The sequence below is a fragment of the Tiliqua scincoides genome, chromosome 1 (genome assembly GCF_035046505.1).
Source record: "Tiliqua scincoides isolate rTilSci1 chromosome 1, rTilSci1.hap2, whole genome shotgun sequence".
NCBI classification, from domain to species: Eukaryota; Metazoa; Chordata; class Lepidosauria; order Squamata; family Scincidae; genus Tiliqua; species Tiliqua scincoides.
The window spans coordinates 58,907,852-58,932,790 of NC_089821.1; the positions used below are offsets into that span (position 1 = coordinate 58,907,852).

The 24,939-nt window shown below is 45.7% G+C and overlaps 1 protein-coding gene across 1 annotated transcript in view; it reads right to left on the bottom strand.

Moving 5' to 3' along the window:
• Positions 1–406: 406 nt before the first annotated feature.
• The window catches only part of CD151 (CD151 molecule (Raph blood group)), a 48,097-nt gene continuing 23,564 nt past the window's right edge, over positions 407–24,939 (bottom strand). The window contains exons 4-8 of the mRNA XM_066610428.1: positions 19,260–19,334; positions 15,466–15,570; positions 9,487–9,639; positions 4,936–5,022; positions 407–2,858 (exon numbers count right to left, since the gene is read on the bottom strand). Of these exons, the coding sequence (XP_066466525.1) occupies positions 2,799–2,858; positions 4,936–5,022; positions 9,487–9,639; positions 15,466–15,570; positions 19,260–19,334 (480 nt within the window). The 3' untranslated portion in view covers positions 407–2,798. The remainder of the gene's footprint in view (positions 2,859–4,935; positions 5,023–9,486; positions 9,640–15,465; positions 15,571–19,259; positions 19,335–24,939) is intronic.

The window sequence follows — 24,939 nt, forward strand, 5'->3', positions numbered from 1 at the left end:
ATCTTTGTTCCTGTATCACATCACTATAAATAATTTATTGGAAGCCTAGGCTCTGCCCTGCTTAAATGCAGAAATATTTTGTTTGCCATTTCATTAAAAATATTTTCAAGCAGGAGCTCTACTCTTGCAAATGGCCTTGCAAACCAGAGCTGGAGGAAAGGCTCATTCAACAAATTTTCCATTTCTGGATTAAAATTACCTTCTAAAGTACATCTGTCACAGGGGGAAACAGTGAGCTGCTCTCATTACCAGGGAGAGGCAAACTGCACAAAGGAAAAAGAGCACATATGAACCTTGGGACAAAGGAGATTCCCCCCCCCCCCAAGAACTTGCCCTGTCAATGCCAATGTGTTTTGCTACTCCTTCACAGCTTGTGACTCTTCTTCAGCATTAACAAAGCATCACATACAGACACATTAGCTTTATTGGCCAGCAATACAAATTGAGTTTAAAGCATGGTTATTACAGTATATGAGGCAAACAGAGCAGACACAGATTGCTGACTGGCACACCTTGTCCTCTCTTACCATGGCACAATATGGTTCCCCAAATGAGGAAAGAGAAAGCTAGCCATACATATACACACTTCAGTAGTCTGAAATACTGCTTCAAGCAAGTGCAGCCAGTAGTTTCCTTCTTGGTTAATAATCAGTTGGGGAGGGGAGGAGCCCAAGAGAAAAATGTAGCTATCCTGAAATAATTTAGCTTTAACTTTCATATAATAATTTAGATCTTAGCCTGCCTTTTTTCCACCTTTCTAGTTAAAATTGTACAAAATCTTTCACCTGTATGAACATTTTATAAATGCCCTTCATACCCTTTTCATTTCTCCAGCAGCCCTTTGTACACTTCCTCACCTGGTAACAATTCATCACCTGGAACCATTCACCTGGTTCAAAGGAGAAGATGCCCCTGCTTTCCTCCCCCCGTGAAAGCAGAACGGAGAAGGAAGAAAGTCTTCCTTCTTTCAGAACAGAGAAGGAAGAAAGCAGAACGGAGAAGGAAGAAAGAGAAGGAAGAATGCACTTGTGTTAAGTGCATGCCTGCCAAGGTCCTTATTCATCCTCCAGCTGGGGAAAGCCACAGCTTTTGACATTATATGGGAAGTAGTAGGAATAATAATTTGAAAGTTAAGGAGTTTGTGGGGGTATGATCAGATTTGGAATTAGAGTGGTAATTGCACTGGCTGAATGTCCAGGAGAAAATTTGATGCTTTAAGTCTGATTGCTCCTGGTACCATGTCTATAAACTGGGGGAGGAGGATGGGTGGAACAAATAGCCGACAGAAATGCAATGTGAAAGTTATATGATACCAACATACACAGCTATCAAACACATCTACTCAACAGGCTCTCAGTAGTATAGCAAGGATATTCTTGGATATGATGGTGTATTGGACATATGAAAGAGGCACAGGGAAATGTGTTAATGGAGAATTCCCATTATTGAATATGAGGCACCTCTGAAACAGATCAATCTGGAAAATGGGGAAGAGATACATGGGTGTGGCTTATATGTGGAGGACAGGAGATAAGAAAAGGACATATGCTTTGATAACATTTAGTGATGAAGATCAACTCACCTGGGCACAATTGTTGGGTAAGCTAGCAAAGCCAGCAGTGTGTGTCACTCCCAGGACAACCTCCGCTATCAGAAAGGCTGTAATTGCTGGGGATACAGAGAGATATCAAGCACTTTTCTCCCTTGTGCAAAATAATCCAATAATTATTAAATTACTCAGCTGTGCATGTTGGCATCATATATTGCCAGTTAATTATTCAATTCGTAATTTGTTTTATGCCTTATTGCCAGTTAAAACAACCCAACATTTTTTGAAAAGTGTGCTTAGTAAATGAGTAAGGGAGACAAACAGGAAAACAGAATTCTGTATCTCATTCCAGGCAGATTTTGGTTGGCTGGTGAATGAAACTTGGAAGATGGATATAAAGCTAGCAATGTATTTCTTCCCCAATGAAATGAAATGCTATTCTGGGCTAGGAACTAATTCATATGAAAGGGGATGCTTCATTTCATTATGTGGGGTTATCCCGACAGCATTATGGATACAGGAGCCATTTTAACAGAACACCTCAAAGGTTGTTTTTTGTTTTTTTAAATAACCCAGTCAAAGGATTCAAATTCAAAATATTTCCAACATCTGGCTTGAAAGGCACAAGACTTCTCTCCTCTCTATAGGGGCTTCCTGCACAGAGAAGTCTTGAAGAAGGCGGCAGTAGACTGCTGTGGATAAAGTAGTCCACCCATCTCTCAGGCACATCCTTAAGTAGACCAGATTGTCCAGAAGGGACAGCGATTGGCAGAGACAGCTGCTCTCTTGAATGGGACTGAGCTGCCATGAGATCCTGTCCAGAGAGGCATTATTTCTGGGCATGAGAAGAGAGCATCTAAACTCCCAACCATTCCTGTGGCCAGTTCTCATCCATCAGAGAATACTGATGATGTGATGAAAAAAGGATGAAAGGGAATCATGGAGGCACTGCTTCTTCAATGGCTTTAACGGTCTCTCTCTCTTAGATTGCATATTGAGCATGGCTTATAAAAAGTTCATCGCAGAAGGAATTCTGCAGCTCCATTACTCTGGACCACAAAGAAAGGACTGGGCTTCCCAGTCCATTAAGGAGGACTGCTTGATATCACAGAGGCACTGGGTGATCCAAGTATAACTTCATAACGCAGCATAAGTCCTTGCGAGACTGATATTTCTGCACTCTTGGGCAAAGAATAGTATATTGGGCTGGAACGTGACAGAGTTGAGCAAGTAGGTGGTCTTTCAGGTCCTAGTAAGGTTCTGATTTCAAACTCTTATACAAGCAGCAAGTGAAGATCATCCCAAAAATCTGGAAGGCAAGTAGAACACAAATTTCAGGAAATACATGAAGGTACGTTTTTTGTCAAACCAAAACTCTGTGTGTATGGAAAAGAACTTTGGCCCCTTGCAGTGCGAGTCATAATCAGATAGATGTAAAGCCTAAAGTTTGAAAGTTCCTGTTGACTCATTACTTACTGAAAGGGAATGTTCCAAGCAATTAGCATGTAACCAGAAACACTACAGCATTTCTTCTAAGAACTAGGAAGAGCCATTTTCTTCAGGATGAGATCTCACCCAACTACACACTTCTACTGATTGAACTGTGTTGGGCAATAACAGCTCTAAAGGTCTAAATGCATTGCTTCTGGGCTTCTCTCTCTGGCAAAGGACTATATCACCTTTCACTTTTGTCAAAGAAAAAGGGAACTACTCTCAAAATTATCTGAAATGGGCGGAGGAAAAAAAAGATATTCATTCCTGAAAAATATATTATTTGCACTCCCATGGTACCATTGTTACTGTGGTTTATTACAGCAGTGCTGAGAAACTTAAAAAAAGAAGCTATGAAAAAGTGCCTTCTTCCTTACACATTTTGAAGTGTGGCCTGACTTGCAGTTGCAATGCGTCACCACTAGAGGCCACTTTCTGACCACACTACAGACAGTGAGATTCTAGCATAAGAGCCTCTTTATAACAGGAATCATTTTGCTGAGTCACCCATACACAGGGTTGGCAACCCCACACATTTAGCATCATAAATCATAATTATTGTTAAGTAAAAAGTAGCACTTTGGTTTATTGGAATTATTTGGTTATTGGTTGACCTCTTTAGGAAAAAATCACAGTGTACCACAAGTGGAAAAACAAGGTTCTCTTAGTTTCACAGTGTTACCCACCATCTCATATGCTGACAACTCATATGTAAAATCAATACTGGCAGGTTCCTAAAACACCATAACTATGCAATCTCCCTCAAAATAACTATCAGGGTTGTAAACAGCCACTCACATGGTTGTCTGTGGTGAGTATAAACCTTCTCCAGGTGCCCAAGCAGAGAAGTTTAGAAACTACAAAATTGCTGGCGCTCTCTCTCATTGCAAGCCATTAATGTATCACAAACAACTAATGTAGATAACTGTGGACAGGCAGTGTATTAAACTGTGTGTAGACTAATAAATTTGGAAACTACGATTTCGCTCCAGACATACACAACAACCACAAATTATGTGAACGTGCAGTCTTAAGGCTCATGGATACATGATTTCAAAATGAGATTACATGTGGGGCAGCATTCCCATGCAAAGTTTGCAATGTGAGAACAGACTAAAGCTTAAGCTATTTTTGTACTGACAAAAAACAAGAAAAGAACTGACACTAATGTCTGTGCTCAGTTTGCAAGCTTTGCTTTCAAGTCTGTAGTCTCTGGAACATTGTGGGGACTGCACAGCTGCTTAAATTGCCTACTTTTACACACATCACTTTTCCACTACTTGCTCTCATTTTCACACAGTATTGCTTGGATGCTGCAAAGCTGTGGTCTCTTTTTTCTTTTTCTTTCTTTCCTGTGGTTCAAAATGAATTTTAGACATAACCAACAGACTGTTTAACATGATACCTAATGCGTTTTATGATTTTGTAGAAGGAAAAAAAAGAATCTTGATCTAGCCACACAACTTTCAATACTTGTTTTGTATTTATAATTTTAGTTTGCACTTGTTAATTTCTGGTGTTTTAAAAATAAATTATCAAGAAAAAAAAGAAAGCTAATGGCACAGAGAAACTATGGCAGAGAAGTTAGCAGCTGGATTGGGAGAACAAGCTGGATTGGGAGAACAAGCTGAATGCCCCCCTCCTGCTCCGCCGCCCACTCCCCGGGGAGTAAGGGAAGAAGTAACTCCTCCCCCATCTCTTATGTGCTTGATTGCTCACATTTTCTGCTTTTTAGAAGTTCTCTGTTCAGTGGTGAGCCAGACAGCAGGTATTCATGGGCCCAACTTTACTTATAGGCTACCAGCTATGGACTCCTCCCTCTTACATAGTCAGCTCATGGAAGGGACTACAGTTTCCCAAACCTGCAGAATTCCTTCCACATTACCAAACCATACCTGTACAAAAGCAATCCCAAGTCCAACTGCTCCAATAATTTTCAGGTGTTCCTGGATAAAGTTCTCCAATTTAGTGATGCAGCCAACCTGTAAGACAGTGACAACATAATTTAAAGTTGAATTGATTTGTTTTATCCTGAGGTTTTTTTTTTCTTGAGCTACGTGATATTCACATTTTTCAGGACACACACATAAATACAGGAAAATGGGAAGGGGGGCTACTGCTGAAGCAAGAGTTCATTTATGCAACAGCTTGTGGCTGCCTAATATTGTTACACATGTGGCCTGAACAGAGGTCTCCCTGCCCATGGCCCAGGCAGGGTGAGAAGCTTGACTCTGTGGTGCACCAACTGCCATCTTTAAACCTGGAATAGCTGGTGTGAGTCTGGGCAGGTCAATTCCTGCCTGCCTACCACGGAGAAATGCTATCTTTGGCCTTCCTGCCGAGTCATTGCAACCACAGAAGCAAGAGCAAGATTAGCTGGGTGGTTTCCGAAATAAGCCACTTGATATAGGGATGCATGCTTTCCACCACAGCATTAGAAATACTTCTCGTCATGTTATGAGAGTGCCTAAAAGAAAGAGGCACACAGGTTTATCTCTCGTGATTTCTTAATTACATGTAAGAGCCAATGTGGTGTGCAGGAGATAGACTGTGGTTGGGAACCATATTCAAATCTCCATTCAGTGGGCAGCCTTAGCCCAGTCACTAACTCTCAACCTAGCCTACCTCACAGAGTAGCTGGTGCCATAATAGAAGCGGGGAAAACTCTACATATGTCTTCCTGAGCCAGAGGAAGGATGGGACACAAACATCATCAGTAAGTACTTCCAGCAACCTCATTTTGAAGCCATATGTATTTTTGGAACATGATTTTGTTCTGCATTTTCTGGCCCAGGGTCCATCCATATTTGAAACGTTATTACACTTTTGAAGTGTTTTGAGGAATATCTGAAATGGTTTTTTGACAAAGAATGAGCTTTCCATGGAAATTCAGAGTTTCACTAGGTGCCTTAGGAAAGAGCATCTGTTGTAACATCCCCATTATTCATCCCACCTTCAGCTTCATGCTGATGTCACAAAACGTACTGGATGCCCATAAAAGGCATAGGTTGAAAACATTAGCTCACCATATTTAGAAGCTTACTTAGGAGTCCTTGTACAGTGTGTGTATGTGTGTGCTGTGTTTGCTTCGCATTGCTGACAGGTGATACACAACAAAATAAGGCTGCTTCTCCTTGCTTATTCCCCATCTCCTTGCTTTTGGTCTCAGTTACTTTCCAACTCTCCCATCAACTTTTCTTAAAATAGACAGAAGTCTGCACTCCTATACACCCTTACCTTGAAGTAAGTCCCATTGTTCTCAATCGGACTTACTTCTCAGCAGATAGGTATAGGATTGCGCTGTTAGTAGGGTCACATGACTGTTCCTGTACCTGGGCTGAATTTTAAACATTGACATCAAATCCCTTCCTCCCTTCTTATAGTAAGTTTTAATCATCACCATCTTTTCCATGGTCTCACTTCTCTCCTACTGCCACCCTTCTCTCCTGTAGGAGGATACCCTCTTATTATTCCAGAATGTGGCATCACCAACAACAGGAACAGACCGGCCTTCAGAGAAAACATCTCTTACTCACTCTCAACAGCTCTACTGTACACTGTTACAGGGAGAGATTCTTTTCTTGGCTTCCCAAGGTTTTTCAGCAAGATCGGTGGATCAGAGCTCATATGGACCTTTTTCAAAACCAGAAACTGCAGAAACACCAATACCCCACAATCCCAAATTTTGAATATAATATCTTAAGTAGGGACACATCCATCAGCTCTGTGTTAAGATCTGTGCATTCCAGATGGCCTCTAGAGCAGTTCATCTTATTGACAAGATCGTCATCTTCCCTGGAGATGCACAAGTGATTTGTGTTTCTACAGCTCCTGCTTCCATGTAACATCTGCAGTCAGCCTTCTGCAAAGGTTCAAACCAAACTTGACATCACAGGGTGTGTTTCTACTACTAACTAACATCAGTTTTATAGCAGTTTAACTGTCATGGCTGCCCTCAAAGAATGTTGGGAACTGGTGGGGATGCTGAGAATTCTGTTCGAGATCCTTTCTCACAAAAAGACAGTTCTCATGATTTCCTCAGGAGAAGGAAGGACTATTAAAAGCAGTTTAAATCTGTAGAGTAGATACTGCTTTGCTCATTCCAAGCTATGCTTTTTGCATTCATGTTCAGCCTGCCTGCCTCAGGCAGGTCAAGTGCAAAGACATGTTGGAGGAAAGTGGAAGAAGGGTAGAACTCCACTGCTCTTTCTAACTGTTGGCAAAGAGGTCCTTCCTTGCTCACAAAATAAGCCTATTTTCCCCAACACTTCTATCCTAGAATACCGTATTTTTCGCTCCATAAGATGCACTTCCCCCCCCCCAAAAGGGGAGGGAAGTGTGTGCGTCTTATGGAGCGAATACTGCAAAAAAGAGTGCACGTTGGGGACCTTAATGAAGGGGGGATCTTCATGCCAGTTTATGATCCCATTCACCCTAATAAAGGGAGGGATCTTCATGCCAGTTTATGATCCCATTCACCCTAAGAAGGGGGGGATGGTTCAAATGTTATTCTGTTATAGTTTATTAAATATTTTATTACACTATTTGGTTCAGAATATTTTTTTCCTGTTTTCCTCCTCTAAAAAATAGGTGCGTCTTATGGTCAGGTGCGTCTTATGGAGCGAAATATATGGGTACTTCTAAAAAATAGCTTGAAATATCACCTGAGATTTGGGTTCAGCAGTCAGAACTCCTGCCCCGAGGCAGTGGGCTTAGTCTGTCTCTGTCTGACCAGAACTAAACAAGCTTAGTTGCAGAAGTTATTCATGCTCCTCATACCATCTAATCCCCCTGTTGAAAAGGGTTATATCATCGTCCCCCTCTGGCAGCACACCACAGTCCAAAAGCATCAACACTGAGGGAAGAGCTCAGAGCTTAAAAGGCTGTCACCTCTTATGAACCGGGGGGAGGGGGGGAAGATTTTTTTTAATGATCGGATACTTTCTCCCCACTCAACATGGCCACATCTAAATCCATTACCACCTAGACACCAGCCAGGGTGTTAGGAAACTAGCTGAGCAGCAGAATATATTAGACTAGAAACAGCATATGAAAACTTTCATGCTGGCATGGGACAAGCACATGTACACTGAAGGCTCTAGCATAAAACTTTGCATTTTGAACTTTCAGATATGGGAACCCCCAACCCAATCCCCTCCCCAATGGGTTGAAGTGGTACAGTCCATTCTGCCATCACATAATTCTGCCACCTTATTCCCATCTCATTTTGCTTCACGTGTCACCGTGGTTTGTCTAAAGACATCTGGCAATTTTGTTGCTGGGCTGAGATCTCAATTAGGGGCTTCACAGGTTCATAGCTCAGTCTTTTGTAGCGCAATCCTAGGCATGTCTACCCAGAAGTAATCCTCATTAAGTTGAATGGGTCTTACTCCCAGGTAAATGTGCATAGGATTTGCAGCCTTAACCATTAAACTGTACTCTCTTTCCTAAAACATTAGGAACAAAACATTGGAAGCAACCAGGCTAAAACAGTTTAATTAAAAATCCACAGCTCAAGATCAAGCAAAGCAAAATGAGTTCAAGTGATTTCTGATTTGATTCAAAACAGGAATGCAGTACTTTGCTTTTCCTGCCCCTACCTGTCATGCACTTCAAAAAAAATAATAAATGGCTTAATAAAGCTTGAGACCTGGTGGCAACACAGAAGTTGGTCTATCAAGCAAGGCCAAATGACAGCCCTGGATTCATTTGTGGCAGTCACACAGCTACAGGGAGGAAGTATTGCAGATGCCACAACATGCAGTGTAAGCAGCCCCTCCCACTTGCACCCTCCCATTCAGGCTGACAGCGAGTGGGAGGGGCCAATAACACAGCATTTTGTGGTGCTTGCAATACTTACCATGCTGCCCCTCCCGTAGCTATGCTACTGATTTGTGATATGGAATTTACTTTGTTTGTTTTGTAATAATATTTCAGTTAGAAGATGCATACACAAAAAAAATGACAGAGGCAAGGAGAGGTGGCTGAGTTTGGATGCCACTGATGGCTGCACAGGGAAAGAGAGAGCTGTAACATCTACCCAAGAAGCCCTCCACCATAAACTGCACTAGAATGTGCAGGAGCTGTGCAAGAGCATCAGATTTCTTATGCAGAAGAACCTCCTGGTGGATTGTGCTTCAGAGGCATTTGTGCAGAGGTGGGCCTGGGACATTTTCCACCTGAGGCCGCCTCCCACTTTGCAGCCCCCCTGCCCCCTGCCTCGGAAGTAATTGTGGTGACATTCTCAGCCTCATGTGCCAAAATGCAGAACATATAAAGATGCATTTGTGCAGGATAGGTTCTGTAGTAGAAGAACATCCAGCAAAGTAACATAACACCACATGTTGGTGTCTCATTTGTAATTATTGCTAATAAAAGAAAATAAAGGTCTGTAATGTGACACTGTAGATACGGGGTGGCAGATCAGGTTTGGTATTGATTTTTACCTCTTTGTAGATATTGGAGGGATGATCTCTTCGACCACAGAATTCCGTGACTGTCTTGCAGCAGCTGTCTGGAAACTTCCTTCCTGAAGAAGCCGTCTTGATCCATTCGCTGTCACTCCAATCTGAAGCATTATGGCTGCCACAGCACTTGAACTATGTGCACACACAGAAACAGAGTGTAAGCATGTGTGTTTGCATGTTGCATTGCCAAAAGTTGTTGCGACTCCTCTACAATCATATTGTGCCTTGGATACATATGCCTCAGGCCTGTGCAGCTTGTCCCCTCATGAAGCAGAAGGCAGTTCCCCAGGTCAGGCAAAATCAAACAAACAAACCCTGAGGCTCACAGAGTTCCTTGTGTGCTTCTGTACTTGGCTAGCCAGCTCTGTGTGTATCCCAAGATCAACAGCAAGTTTAGCTCAGTGGGCATTTCTGCAAACGGGCATTTCTAATTATGACAGCCTACAGTTCAAAAGTGTTCCTTAAATATGAGGTCATATCTGGATAAAAATGTCAATGATGTTATTACCACTTGCTATACATATGTGGGATATGTGAGCTCTGGCCTGCACCCATACTAATGGTTCATTCAGGCAATGAAAAAGAACGCCAGTTGTTCTCGCTGTATCAAGCTACATTCTCTGCAAGCAGATCAAATATTCAGCATAGTGGTGAGAAGTCATCGCTAGAGTGAGATCATTCTCTGCAAGCACACCACGCAGAGATGATTTTCTTTCTATTACACTCCTCCTGACATCATGTCTGCATAGAAAGGTCTGGCACTGTCAGTTCAGTGCCATACAGCCATAATATATGCATATGAGCCAGAGGTTAAGTCCCACCGACTTCAACAGGGCTTATTCCCAAGAACCTGTGCATACAACTGCAGCATCAGGCACACTTAATTGGAATTTAAGTCCCTGCTAAGTTCAATGGAACTCATTTCAGAGTGCACACAGGTTCTGACAATGTCAACCAGAAAAACTAGCAGCAGCTAGTTTTTGCACACTTGCACTTCTCTTTCCCTTGCAACTACGGAAACAGTAAAGTCAACCATTCCCCTACTACTGCCTGCAAAAAGCAGTTGTAGCCAGGACAGTCTTACTTTGACCCTGAAACAAATTGAGCCTCAAATAACAATTCATAGCCTTGGAGCTACAGTGGAAAAGGCCTCCTTAACCTGCTCTTCTGTATGAATGAACCAGAACTCACCTCAACTACACACTTGTCCTAATTTGTGAAATTGAAATCTGCAGGCATGTCAAGCATGTGCAGGAAAATGATGTATGATCGAAAAATCATACATCAGAGTTGAAAAATATCTGCATTTATTGATGCAAACAACTCTCCAGCCTCTTCTTAGAAGAGTGTGCTCCTGTGTGAATTGTATCTCTAGTTACAAAGTTTCATGATAGGAAATGTAATTCACACAGAAGCACACTTCTGTCAGAAAGGAGAGCTTTTCTTGAAGTATGACTTCAAGAAAAATGTGGCAAATGTGAAATGGTGGGCTTGAACACCTTCCACATGATGAAAAGCTCCCATATTTACTCAAAATAAAGGCTTCTCTACATTCCATTCATTCTTTTGCAGTGAGGTCATCAGCTTGAGAAGGGGAGTGGCAATGAAGAGATGCCTCAACCACCAAATATAGACTTATGTTTATTTTAACCAGCTGCTCCAGGGTTTCTTTTAGAATTTTCTGCATCAGGAACAAGGCCAAGAACCAGGAAAATGCTAAAAATATATATGCTCTGTACAGAACCTCTCAAGCAGTTATTCAGGGAAGGTTAACCCAAAATAGGGCATAGGAAAGCAATCTATATACTGCAATCTATAGCCATGTATAGCCCACAGAGGGTCTCCTGGAAACTCCTCTGGGCAAAAATAAAATTCAGTGATAGGTATCTGCATAAATGAAGACCTCTTAGGGCAATTCTAGACTGTGCCTCAGTGTGTAGGGTTTACACAAAGCAGAGCAAACACAAAAACCTCTAAAGGATGCAAGAGACTATAATAAAACAATAATTTGTAGTCCAAATGCATTTTGAGATAAACTACTCAACAGGGAAGAAGTGGGATACAGACAAAATAACAATCTCAGTTGCACACTGTTAATATAAAATGCAGTTAATCACAAGTCCTGTAAATAGAAACAGTCAGGAAAAAAAATCTTATAAAGCAAAAAGAAGCTTGACATCTAATATGCCTTGTCAAAACAGAGCAAGCCATGTGCCCACCTCCAGTCCCTGAAGTGTGCATAGAACATTCTCCAGTGGGATCTCCATGTCCTTCTTAGTCCTTACAAGTGGGTAGCTCCTCCCTCTCAGGTAGGCAGGCCAGAGTCTTTTGTTCATCCTGAGGGGAGGGGCTCCCTGGACTCCCCAGACTGGCCTAGCATTTTGGCGAAGCAGGACAGAGCTGGGTTCAGCTCCACTGAATCCCCCCCCCCACTGGAGAAGCTAAGAGGGTATTTTTTTTCTTCTTTTTACCTTTTCCCTAACTCTCCAGACTTCCAGCAGGCAAGAATGGCTGCTGTCCCTTTAAGAAATTTTTCCTCTGTTTAACCAGCAGCCTGCCTGGAGGCTTTAGAGCAAGGGTCTCAAAACTTTTTGGCCAGAGGGCCGCATCAAATGTCTGGCACGGTTTTGAGGGCTGAAAAATAAATTTTAATATAAAATTTATATAAATAAATTAGAGATGGAACTTAGATGTATGAATGAATGGGCTCATTCATTCAACCTCTGGTCCTTAGAACACCCTCCAGATGCAACCAGAGCATAGTTCCGGTTATGTTTGGCAAAGTGGGCCAGGGGCTTTCAGGGGACAAGAGGCTGGCCGCGGGCCAGATAGAGGCTCGCCGCAGGCTGCATCTGGCCCCTGGGCCGGGGTTTGAAGACCCCTGCTTTAGAGCAAGGCAGCCAAACCTATTTTGAATTTCAATACTGGCTGCAGTCCCTTTCAGAGAGTTCCCTTTGTTTTACCAGCTGCCTGCCTAGAGGCTCCTGCTTTAGAGCAAGACAGCCAACTCTACTCTTGAATTTCGAGTCTTTCCGGGCCTAACCACCGCTTTCCGGGCTGCCCTCGCTTGACCCAGGGCAGTGCTTTAGTGGTCAGCCTCAACTGACCCCAGGGCAGCCCCCCCTCCTTTGCCGACAACAAACACTTAAACAACAACAAACAGCCGCACACCTAGCAGGCACTCCCGCGTCTCCAGCCACCTGCTCCCCCTTCGCCTGGCAGGGGTGAGGCAGGCATGCTCACGCGCGCTCCGGCTGCAGCCAGCCTCCGGAGACACTTTCCTGGGACATGGATGCAACCTCACACGCCAGGGTCACCGGCCTCTCCTCCCAGGGAGCCAAGTTGTTCGGGGACGCCCTGGACCCGCTACTTGTGCAGTCCAGGGGAAAGAAGAGGGTAGTGCCCACCAGGGAGAGGAACCCAAGGCCCGCCCGGTGGTCCCAGCACCAGCCCCTTTCGGCCCTCAAGGAGCTCTCAACCCATTACCTCACCCTCTGCAGCCCCTTTCAGAAGTCAAAGGCCCATCTAGCACCCAAGACAGCCAGCCTACAAGCCCAGAGGACAGTAGCCCCAGTGCTTTGGCACAAAGGGCCCAAAGTCTCAGTAACGACTAGCCATCCAGCCAACTGGTTCTTACGGGTCCCCAGACCCAAGTGCCTGCTAAAGCACAGCAAGACACTCGAGGCAATCCAACACCTCCTACAGGTTGGGGCCACTGAACTGGTTCCAAGGGAGCAGTGGGGGTCCAGGGTGTACTCCCACCTCTTCACTGTGCCCAAGAGATCCGGCGGCACCAGAGCCATCCTCGACCTCAAGTGGCTCAACAGATAGATGCGTCATCAGAAATTCAAGATGGAGACCCTACGCTCCATCCTGATGTCCATCAGAAGGCACAGCTACATGACACAGAAGGCACAGCTGAGATCTGCCTCACCAGAGGAGGGCACCCTACACCTGCACCAGACCATCCAATGTCTCTGGAACCACGGGTTCCTCATCAACTTAGAGAAGAGTCACCTGGCACCCTCACAGACCATAGAACACCTGGGAGCAATCATCGACACCTCCCAGTTCAAAGTTTTCCTGTCCCCAGAACGGCGGGCCAAGATTGCAGACCTGAGCAACGCTGCCCTCCACTCCCCCAGACCGGATGCACTGATGTTGGCCCATCTCCTGGGCATACTGACCTCCTGCCAGGACATCTGACCTGCTGCTGCCCTTCCAGGACTTCATCGTCTCCAAAAGGAGTAAGCGTGTCAGACTGAACTCCCTCACTCTCAAGGACCTTTGATGGTGGATGCGGCCGCACAGGCTGGACCAGGGCTCGCCCATCCAGATACACCACAGAGCCGTCCTGTTCACAGACGCGAGTCTCCAGGAATGGGGGGCCCACGCCCCCGAGGAGGTAACACAGGGCCGCTGGTCCCCAAGTGAGAGGACAGCCCCCATCAACCTGCTAAAGTTGAGGACCATCCCACTAGCCCTGCTGGCCCTCCCCCAGCCCAGGGACCAAGACGTCTTAGTTTATACTGACAACATCGCAGCAAGGGCCTACGTAAACCGGCAATGGAGCACCAGATCAGCAGCGCTGCAGATGGAGGCACGCAGACTGATGCTGTGGGCGGAAAAGAACCTCAGGTCCATCAGAGCCGAGCACATCGCTGGACTGGAAAACACAGCAGCGGACTGGCTGAGTCGCCAGGACCTCAACCATTCAGAATGGAAGCTTCACCCACTGGTCTTTGCAGGGATCAACCGTCAGTTCGGTCCAATGACCTTAGACCTGTTCACCAGCAGCACAACCACCAGCTGCCAAGGTTCTTCTCCCGAGGATGCTGTCCGGAAGCAGAAGGGATGGACACACTCCACCAATGGTGGCCCCGAGGGGTAAGGTATGCCTTCCCCCCCCCACAAAGCTCCTTCAGAGGGTCCTCATGAAGGTCAGACTAGAGCAGGCCGAGGTCCTCCTCATAGCCCCAAACTGGCCCCGCCAGCCCTAACATAAGAACATAAGAACAGTCCCACTGGATCAGGCCATAGGCCCATCTAGTCCAGCTTCCTGTATCTCACAGCAGCCCACCAAATGCCCCAGGGAGCACACCAGATAACAAGAGACCTCATCCTGGTGCCCTCCCTTGCATCTGGCATTCTGACATAGCCCATTTACCCAGGCCCTGGTACCCAGACCTGGCCATCTCCCCACCCATTCCCCTCCCCCAGCACCTGAACCTTCTGTCACAGGGCCCAAACCTTCACCCACAGATGGCCAAACTCCATCTAGCTGCCTGGAGATTGAGCGGAAAAGACTAGCCAAGTCAGACTACTCCCCCCCACCCAGGTGGTCTGGGTGACTGCGGGCCACTGCAGCACTGGAGCTGCCCCAGTGCAGGCTCGCGCTGGGCTAGCTCTGCCACTGGACTCATGGTAAAGCTCGCAAACATGCTTTATGGCACATTTGCAAGAGTATGCACCAGCAGCAAGCCATTAGGCTCTAAATTAGTAATAACCCTTGGAATAACATATAGGGCAGTGCCTCATCAGTTCGTAAAACTGCACTGATCTGAGGATTTTTGGAAAGTTTTCACTTTAGCAGTCCTCCCCACTCCCAGAACCATGTCCAGCTACACATGAGCTGCTATTTGGGGGGGGGGGTTCCCCAAAGGATGTGACTATATTGGGAACAGCCACCAACATCAATTCCCTGGCAATGGAACAAGGTGCACAGGTTGAGATAGGATACATTTCCATGTTCATCTACCAGAACATGCTGCTTTGCATCCCCAAGCCAGTAGCCAGCATGGGCAGATACAGTGACCAGTAGACAGATACCACAGACCCCTTTGGCCTGTTAGAGGAAGTGGAGCAACACCCCTCCAGTAGTGGCATGATTCCTTCATCCAAATTGTTTTTGTTTAAAGTTTCTTTTCCCCATTTGAATTCCCCACTTCCCAGCCATACCTCTTGCTGAAGTTTGTCCACTGCACTAGTCACACCCTCTTCTCCCTCCTTCCGGTACTTCTGTGTCATAGTGTCCTTCAGGTTCTGTTTCAGCTCCATATTCAACTACACAGAAAGGAATAATGGTGATGGAAAGAAAATACAGAATAAGATCTTCATTCTTCAGCACATCCCCCTTTGAATAATTGCTACCATCTTGCTCCAAGAGTACTTTGATACAATGCAAAATTGTACCCAGAGTGACTCAGTAGTTCCCTGGTCCAATTCTACAACATGCACATATTTGAACAAACACAGGGTGAGATAGGGAATAGGAATGGTAGGCAAGTGGATCAGGTTTGTTCTATACAATCTCCTGGTTCTAAATGTTCATGGAACCAAAACATCATTCACCTCATCTTTCTACAGCTGGACTGTCCAAGTTCTTTCTGACATTTTTCTGCCTGCTAAACAAGCAGCTTGCTTCAGAAACCAACCAAGGTAAAGTATGTGAATCCAAGCTAGTTTATAGTCATACAACTAGACTGTCAGAAACCCAAGAACTCTGGCTTAATTAAGTTTGTGAGGCAGCTTGTTAAACCCCACTGATTGTGGAAGTACAGTTCTGCTGTGTTCACCGGGAGCAACTTTCCCTCTCAAGGAAAAGCAGTGCATAGTGAGATGATAGTTCCATCAAAAGGAATATGATTCTCATGTCAAAAATGGATACAAGGAGCTACCTTCTTCCATGACAGATAACAGGCAGCCCATCTAAGCACTATCAGCTCTGACAAAACAGAAGCAGAAGTTCTGTATGGGCTCAAGCAAAAACCTGACTCAGTTCTGTCAGTGGAGATTTTTTAAACAGAAGATGACATGTCACTTGCAAAGAAAGTGTTCCACCACAGAGGTTTTAGGAGTGGGGAGCACATGTCCCAAGAACGTCAGGATTTGCATTAAAATACATCTGTGAATCCTTGAAATCCACTCTTAAATTTATTACAGAAGTGGTAATTTGTTTGCGCAAATAAGTCGAATAAAAATTTATCTTATGATCTTTTACTGTGTTTTTAATAAATTAGAGACTACAGTTCTTAGGTAACAATTAGTGGTAGGTTATTTTTCAGGATCTGGCCTCGGGTAAAATCAGACAAAACTATAGTCAGACACCACCCTATGTTTAACCCCCAACTTATCCGAGGGTCATAGAAAATTCCATGATTGTTGGCTCAAAACTTGCCCTCGACTTATCTGTGGGGTCGACTTATAGGCGGGTGTCTGCGGTGCTCTGAATTGAGCCTCCAAAATGCAAGTCTTCATGAAAGAGAAATTAGCAATAAATTACTGGCCTGCAATAACTTGTTTTATCTTTTGTATCAACAAACTTGCGGATTTAATTTTTTTTTAAATAGTAAACTGTTTTGAATGCTAAGGCAGAGAGGGGGGTATATAAATGTACCAAGTAAATAAATAAAGTAAAATAAACACAAGGAAGACCTGACAACATCAAAAGCAATTTTAAAGAGAGACAACTATTAGCACATGCCTTAGGAAAAAACAAAAGCAATTACCTGTGGACTCATAGGGAAGAACTGCAGCATGGAACAGAGGCGGCAATAACAAAAACACATACAGTTTATACACATATTGGGAGAAAACAGAAGCAAGGGCAGAAATAAAAGTGCAACAGAGAAGGGAAACAGCACCTTGAGGAAGGGAAAGGCAACTTGCAAGGGAGGGAAGGCATGCAGGGAAACTGAGGCTTGCAGGATAAGTGTGCAACTTGCAGATTCCAAAGAAAACAAAAGTGGATACTGCAGATAACATTTTACAAATTGGTCCTCCTTATGCACAGGTTTGGGACCTGCAGGTTTAAGTCAGAATTTGACGCAATGCAGCTCAGGAGCGCCTCCCTGTATGTGATTGGAAGAGTCTTCCAGTTGCATCTGGGAAGGAGGCCTTCTGAATTCTGGGGGAGGCTGTGCAGGTCCTCCCTGGGTTTCAGAAGGCCTGCCAAAGACCTTCACAAGGCACTTGCAGCTTCCGGATGAAACTGGAAATGCCTTCCAGAAGCCTTCCAGAGGTCTTCTGAGGTACAGGAAGGCCTTGGGCAGCCTCCCTGGGCCTCCAAAAGACACTTCTGGTTTTCGGCCAGGGTACGTATTAACTTTTTGCTCACTTTTCCTTCAAGGAGCTCAGAGTGGCTTATATTACATACAGTTTCCCAGGGAATCCACTGAATCCTGTGGTAGAGTTTTGGCCTCCTCAGGGTAAGGAAACATTTATTCCCTTGCCCTGGGATAAGCCCCGGTGGGCCTGGTGGGTCAACTCAGACCTGTGTAGCAATATCACTGGTGCAAGTCTGTGTTGACTTAGGAAGGTGGATCAGGATCAAGCCTAGGAAGGGGGTCAAGATTTCGTTGGTACTGCCTCCTTCCTAGGCCTGATCTACCCTCCCTCCTGCCTATATTGCCACCCCACTCTGCCCTCCCCACCTCCCCTCAGACTCTGTATGTGGCGTCACCGGAAGCAGTAGGTGTCCACATTCCTTTGCCATGCAAACCCTGCTCCTTGCTGCTTCTGGTGGTAGCCAGGTCGCACTCTCCCGCAGAATTGCAACTGAGACAGCCAGACAGTGCACTATAATGGCGGAACATGTATTCCGCAGGCATAGTGCGCCCTTAGGGTTGGACCCTCAGTCTAGTTGATGTCTGATGGGAGATATCTATATGCCACTGGAGTTCCAATGGAGAAGAAAGCAGGATATAAATAAAAACCAAGGTATCTGTCAAATGTAAACGAACATTTACCCCACCACTTACTGACTAGTTTTGTGTGTGTTTTTTTTGGAGAGAGAGTCACAGCTACTACTGCTACCCCAATAGTACTCCATGTACTCTAGTCTAGGCTACTTTTTTCCCCAGTGAACTTACTGGGTTTAGTTACTGCAGTGACAATTGCTGTGCACTGTCAAGAAAAGAGTCTTCAAGACTACTGTTCTCTACGAGAAGCAATTGGGTGGTTAGCCATTCCACATCACACTGCCATGTCAAGGGGAAGAGGAGGAAAGATAGCATACAAAAAGGAAATTGGTATTCCAAACACAGATACAGCTAGCAGGATGCTTTATTAGAGGGTAGTTTCACACATCCTGAAGCTTGCTTTGGATCAGTTCAATGTTAATAAATTTCATGCTGTATGAAAACTGGCAAAAACAGAGCAATATGAAGACTGGCAGGCAAAGATAATTCCAAGTTGCTGGATTTTAAAAAATAAAACAAACTACCATAAAACTATATTTTCTTAGTTACCATTTGCCACAAATTTTCTACAACACAAATTTGGCCCTGTGTCAGCCAGTGGTTGTATAAGAACTGGCCTAAATAGGGTTTAAAATGAAATATATTGTTCACACAGGAAGGAGAATAAGGAAGAGATAAGAGTAGGAACACATGGGCCTGTCACACTTTGGCTCAAACTCTCCAGGCATTTGCAGTATGGATCAACAGGCCTATAGTGCTCTCATTCACTCACTCTCACAATCACTTTCTCTCTCACACACAGCCAGTCCAGGCTACCAGTCTCTTGGTCACACAGGTGTACTACCTCTTTCTGTTCTATAAAGGGGCACAAATACAATAAAAATGCTGACAAGGGACACTTTCAGGTGAGGGAGAAGAGGTGTGGTGTGCCTCCATGCTTTGCAGGCTCTCAGCCACCTGTAACACTGCGGCTACCACCTGCACAGTCAATGCATTGTGTGGGACTTGTCATACTGATGGGTTCTTCGCTTGCTGTTAAAGACAGTTGCTTACCTGCTGGTAGTAGATATAGGCCAAGATTCCAGCAATTATCTCAAGGAGGAAAATGCACAGCAGCAAGATGAAATACTGCAAAAACAAAATGAGCAAGTTTAAATAGGACACTTTGCCACCTGTGAAAGACAATCCTGCGAGCAGAAGGACTTTCATGTGTCTATCCTGAATCTACTCTAACCTGGAACCAACGTCAAAGGGTGACTGTTCAAGGGCTCTTTCCCACACAGAGGGGGAATGCATGAGGGGCTCTGCAGGGACACATGCACAAGCTTCACTCCTGGCCGATGGTGCATCATTTAGCATTGTTCCTCACTCTCCCCACTTTTCAGCTTCTATCTGCAGAGGCAAATGCTGAATACAGGAAGAGTTTCTTTCTGTGATTAGAATGTGGGGAGAGTGAGGCTGAACAGCACTCAAATACCCAATATCATATCCAAGCATACCCTCTTCTAATATTACGAGAGAGAGAGAGAGAGAGAGAGAGAGAGAGAGAGAGAGAGAGAGAGAGATCTCCTTTGCCTAACTTTGGGTAAGCTCTGTCTAACCCAGTTCTGCCAACTGACAGGCAGCTGCTCTCGAAGGTCTGTTTCCTGAGAACCTTTCAGCTGAAGCCTGGAGGCTGAACCTTGGACCTCCTGCATGCTGCACGCTGAGGCTGTGCTCTGCTACAGAAGCATGGCCCCTCCCCAATAGTTTTCATAGCTGTGGTTCTCCTGTGCTCTTGCCAATGCCACTTGTCTTGAAATGCAACCCCTTCCACTGACATGATTAGAAACTCATCACAAGCTTGTTAGGTGACTGGTGGAATGCTTAATTGCTCAGGGCAGCGAGGATGTTAGAATAGCAGGGCTTCTTGTAAGGAGAGCTCTCCCAACTGGGCCAAAGCCAAGGGAACGGCTTCAGGAACATTGGACTGAAACTGTCAGGAAGCTCTTTCAAAAGAAAACAAACAGCAAATGCAACAAGAACCAGAGGCTGCTTAGGAAGAGAAGAATTTCCCTGCCCCAGACTGCTCAGCGATGTCTAAAACAGATAATTCAATTAATACCTGTCCCTGAACTAGACAGAGGTTTTATATCTTACAATGGATCACAGTAAGCTTATCGCAGCTGCTTTGAACTACATGTTTACATGCACTGCAAACCTCAAGTTTGCATTTCTCATTTTTCTGGCAGGGAATTTCTCATTTTTCTGGCAGGGAAAACCACCAAACGAAACCAGGGAACATGGCGTTGGCTTTGCGGTCAGAAATACCCTGCTGAAATCCATCATCCCACCTACTGTGGGAAGTGAAAGAATTTTGTCCCTGCAGCTCCAGTCATCAGCAGGACCTATCACTCTCATCAGTGCTTATGCACCGACTCTGTCGTCTCCAGCAGAAGCCAAAGACAAATTCTATGATGACCTGGCCACCACTGTCAAGAAAATCCCTGTAAAAGAGCCATTGTTCATCCTCGGCGATTTCAATGCTAGAGTTGGTGCTGATAACAGTTCATGGCCCACTTGCTTAGGTCAGTTTGGCACTGGGAGGATGAACGAAAATGGCCAACGCCTGCTAGAGTTTTGCTGTCATCACGGTCTCTGTGTCAGCAACACATTCTTCAACACAAAGCCCCAACATAGAGTCTCTTGGAGACATCCAAGATCAAAGCACTGGCACCAGCTCGACCTGATCCTCACCAGATGCTCCAGCCTTCCCAGCATCAAGATCACACGCAGTTATCATGGTGCTGCCTGCGACACTGACCACTCCCTGGTGTGCAGCAGAGTGAAACTGCAAACAAAGCGACTGTATCACACGAAAAAGGAAGGAAGACCTCGCATTGATACCAGCAAGACCCGGGATCAGAGAAAAGTGGAGGAATTTGCACAAGCGCTTGAGGAATCTCTTCCAGGCCCGGCCGACGCAAACGCATCCAGCAGATGGGAACATTTCAAGAATACCGTTTACAACACCGCCTTGTCCATATTCGGCAAGAAGACCAACAAGGCGGCAGACTGGTTTGAAGCCCACTCTGAGGAGTTGACACCAGTCATTGAGGAAAAGAGGAGAGCTCAAGCAGCATACAAGGTCTGTCCCAGTGAGCGCAACCTGCAGGTCCTCCGAACTGCTCGCAGCAAAGTCCAACAGACTGCCAGGAGATGTGCTAACGACTACTGGCTCCAGCTCTGTTCCGAGATACAGATAGCAGCTGACACGGGCAACATCAAGGGGATGTATGATGGTATCAAGCAGGCCCTAGGTCCAACACAGAAGAAAATTGCCCCTCTGAAGTCTGCCACAGGCGAGGTCATCCAGGATCGGGCGCAGCAGATGGAACGCTGGGTGCAGCACTACTCTGAGCTATATTCCAGAGAAAATGTAGTCACCGAAGAAGCACTGAACAACATTGAGTGCCTGCCTGTGCTGGAAGAGCTTGACAGTGAACCAACCCTAGAAGAACTTCACGTGGCCCTGGACTCCCTTGCCTTTGGCAAGGCACCTGGAAAAGACAGCATCCCTGCTGAAGTCCTAAAATGCTGCAAAGAGATCATCGTCACTGAGCTGCATGAAATCCTCTGTCTCTGCTGGAGAGAAGGTGGAGTACCTCAAGACATGAGGGATGCAAACATCATCACGCTGTACAAGAACAAAGGTGACAGGGGTGACTGCAACAACTACCGCGGCATCTCTCTCCTTAGCGTTGTAGGAAAGCTGTTTGCCCGAGTTGTACTAAAGAGGCTCCAGGTACTTGCAGAGAGCGTCTATCCAGAATCGCAGTGTGGATTCCGAGCCAACAGGTCCACCACTGATATGGTATTCTCCCTTAGACAACTGCAGGAGAAATGCAGGGAACAACGACAGCCACTCTTTATAGCCTTCATAGATCTCACAAAGGCTTTCGACCTGGTCAGCAGAGACGGCCTCTTCAAGATTCTCCCCAAGATTGGATGTCCACCCAGGCTCCTCAGCATCATCAGATCCTTCCACAAGGACATGAAGGGCACTGTTGTCTTCGATGGCTCCACATCAGACCCTTTTGACATCCGAAGCGGAGTGAAGCAGGGCTGTGTTCTTGCACCAACCTTGTTTGGGATTTTCTTCGCTGTCCTGCTGAAGCAGGCCTTTGGAACTGCAACAGAAGGCATCTATCTCCGGACCAGATCAGACGGAAAGCTCTTCAACCTCTCCAGACTGAGAGCAAAATCCAAAGTCCAGCTGAAATGTCTGCGTGACTTCCTCTTTGCCGACGATGCAGCTGTCACTACCCACTCTGCCAAAGATCTCCAGCAGCTCATGGATCGTTTTAGCAAGGCCTGCCAAGATTTTGGACTGACAATCAGCCTGAAGAAAACACAGGTCATGGTTCAGGATGTGGACTCACCTCCCTGCATTACAATCTCTGAGCATGAACTGGAGGTTGTCCATGACTTTGTGTACCTTGGCTCAACGATCTCCGACACTCATTCTCTCGATGCCGAGCTAAACAGGCGCATCGGTAAAGCAGCTACCACGTTTTCCAGACTCACAAAGAGAGTCTGGTCCAACAAGAAGCTGACAGAACATACCAAGATCCAGGTCTACAGAGCTTGCGTCCTGAGTACACTTCTGTACTGCAGCGAGTCATGGACTCTTCGCCCACAACAGGAGAGGAAACTGAGCGCTTTCCACATGCGCTGCCTCCGACGCATCCTCGGCATCACCTGGCAGGACAAAGTTCCAAACAACACAGTCCTGGAACGTGCTGGAATCCCTAGCATGTATTCACTGCTGAAACAGAGACGCCTGCGTTGGCTTGGTCATGTCGTGAGAATGGATGATGGCCGGATCCCAAAGGATCTCCTCTATGGAGAACTCGTGCAAGGAAAGCGCCCTACAGGTAGACCACAGCTGCGATACAAGGACATCTGCAAGAGGGATCTGAAGGCCTTAGGGATGGACCTCAACAAGTGGGAAACCCTGGCCTCTGAGCGGCCCGCTTGGAGGCAGGCTGTGCAGCATGGCCTTTCCCAGTTTGAAGAGACACTTTGCCAACAGTCTGAGGCAAAGAGGCAAAGAAGGAAGGCCCATAGCCAGGGAGACAGACCAGGGACAGACTGCACTTGCTCCCGGTGTGGAAGGGATTGTCACTCCCGGATTGGCCTTTTCAGCCACACTAGACGCTGTGCCAGAACCACCTTTCAGAGCGCGATACCATAGTCTTTCGAGACTGAAGGTTGCCAATACAAAACCTCAAGTGGGTATAACCGGAAGAAACAGTGTTTGGTTAGATTTTTAGTGATTACTAAAATACATATATTTAGTCACTGCCTTTATTGTATCACAGTATTGAGTCTAGAAAGATACATCCTTTGTAACTCAATTATGCTTTTTGTTTTATTGTTTTCTTGGTTGCCATCAGAACTGCTACAGGTTAATTTTGAAAAAAACTAAGCAGGATTCTTTGAGCAAATCGATTTAGCAGCCCCAAGTGCCTATTCAGGGAGGGAAACACTTCCCAGACTGAACATAAGAAGTTGCCTCTACTAGATAACTGGCAGTAGCTCTGCAGGGGTTTCAGATGCGGGTCTTTCCCAACCCAAACTGGAGATGCTGGAGATTGAATGCAGAATCTTCTGCATGCAAAACAGATACTCTTCCAGCTCCTCGCCAATTGCCCTACTTTGTAATTATGCAGACCCTTCAGTCTCTACTGGATCAGAATACTTTTACAACTTCTGCTGGCTAAGCAAGACAGAAAGCTAGTAGGAGTTTCTCTCTGCCAGCCAGGCTTCAGTCTGGGGGCCCAATGCCAGAACCTTCCCAGTCACACCTCATTAGCTCTGTGATGAAGACTCAGACCATCTGCATGCTTGGACAAAAATATCCTTTCATTCCTAGAGAATTAGTAACCTAAAAGAAAGCTGGCTCACCAAAGATGGAACCCAACACTAACAGGAGACTGAAAATAAGTGAAGTACACCTCCACACAAGGGGTTGCTGTTCCTTTGTTGGAGGCAGGATATGGACATCACTACTGACATCATCCCACTGTCAAGCTGACAAACTCAGGGAAAGGAAATAGCCAGCCAATGAGCCTGAAAGCTTCCTGTGCTACATTTGAACATTATCTCACCAGTCTTCCCCATCCACAAAGACTGTTAAGGTGTTCTGGTGGCAGATACCAGAACGTGTAGTCGGGGAGGGGGAGCAAAAGCTCTCCAGAAAGGCCTGTCCCTACGTGTCCCATATCCCACCCACCACCTAGGCAAATGCTGTCTTTAAAGACACATCTTCCTGGTGAACACTAAGCTCAGTTGTCCATGTTTGCAGTCCCCATGGACAGCATCTGCCTGCACAGGCAAAAGTTGTCCACAGGGAGAGTGGAAGGAGGGGCTATCAACATCAGCACGGGAGCAGGATTTGCTAGCATGCTCTCCCTTGGCCCTGCACACACATGCTCCAGTATACCCTACCAGAATATCCGATCAAGGGCTACATGCTGAGATTCTAACTTTCTTCCACTCCAGGAGATTGATCAGGGCTGTCAGACAAATTCCAATTTTTAACAGCATAGTTCTTGGACATCAAAGCAGTGGCACAGCTAGCTGGGCCGCAAAGCACTAAGTTTTGCAGGGAGCCTCACTGCAGCATCCAAGTGACCCCTCCAGTAGATGCCTCCATTTTGCTCCCAACACCTGGAATGGCTCTGAGGGG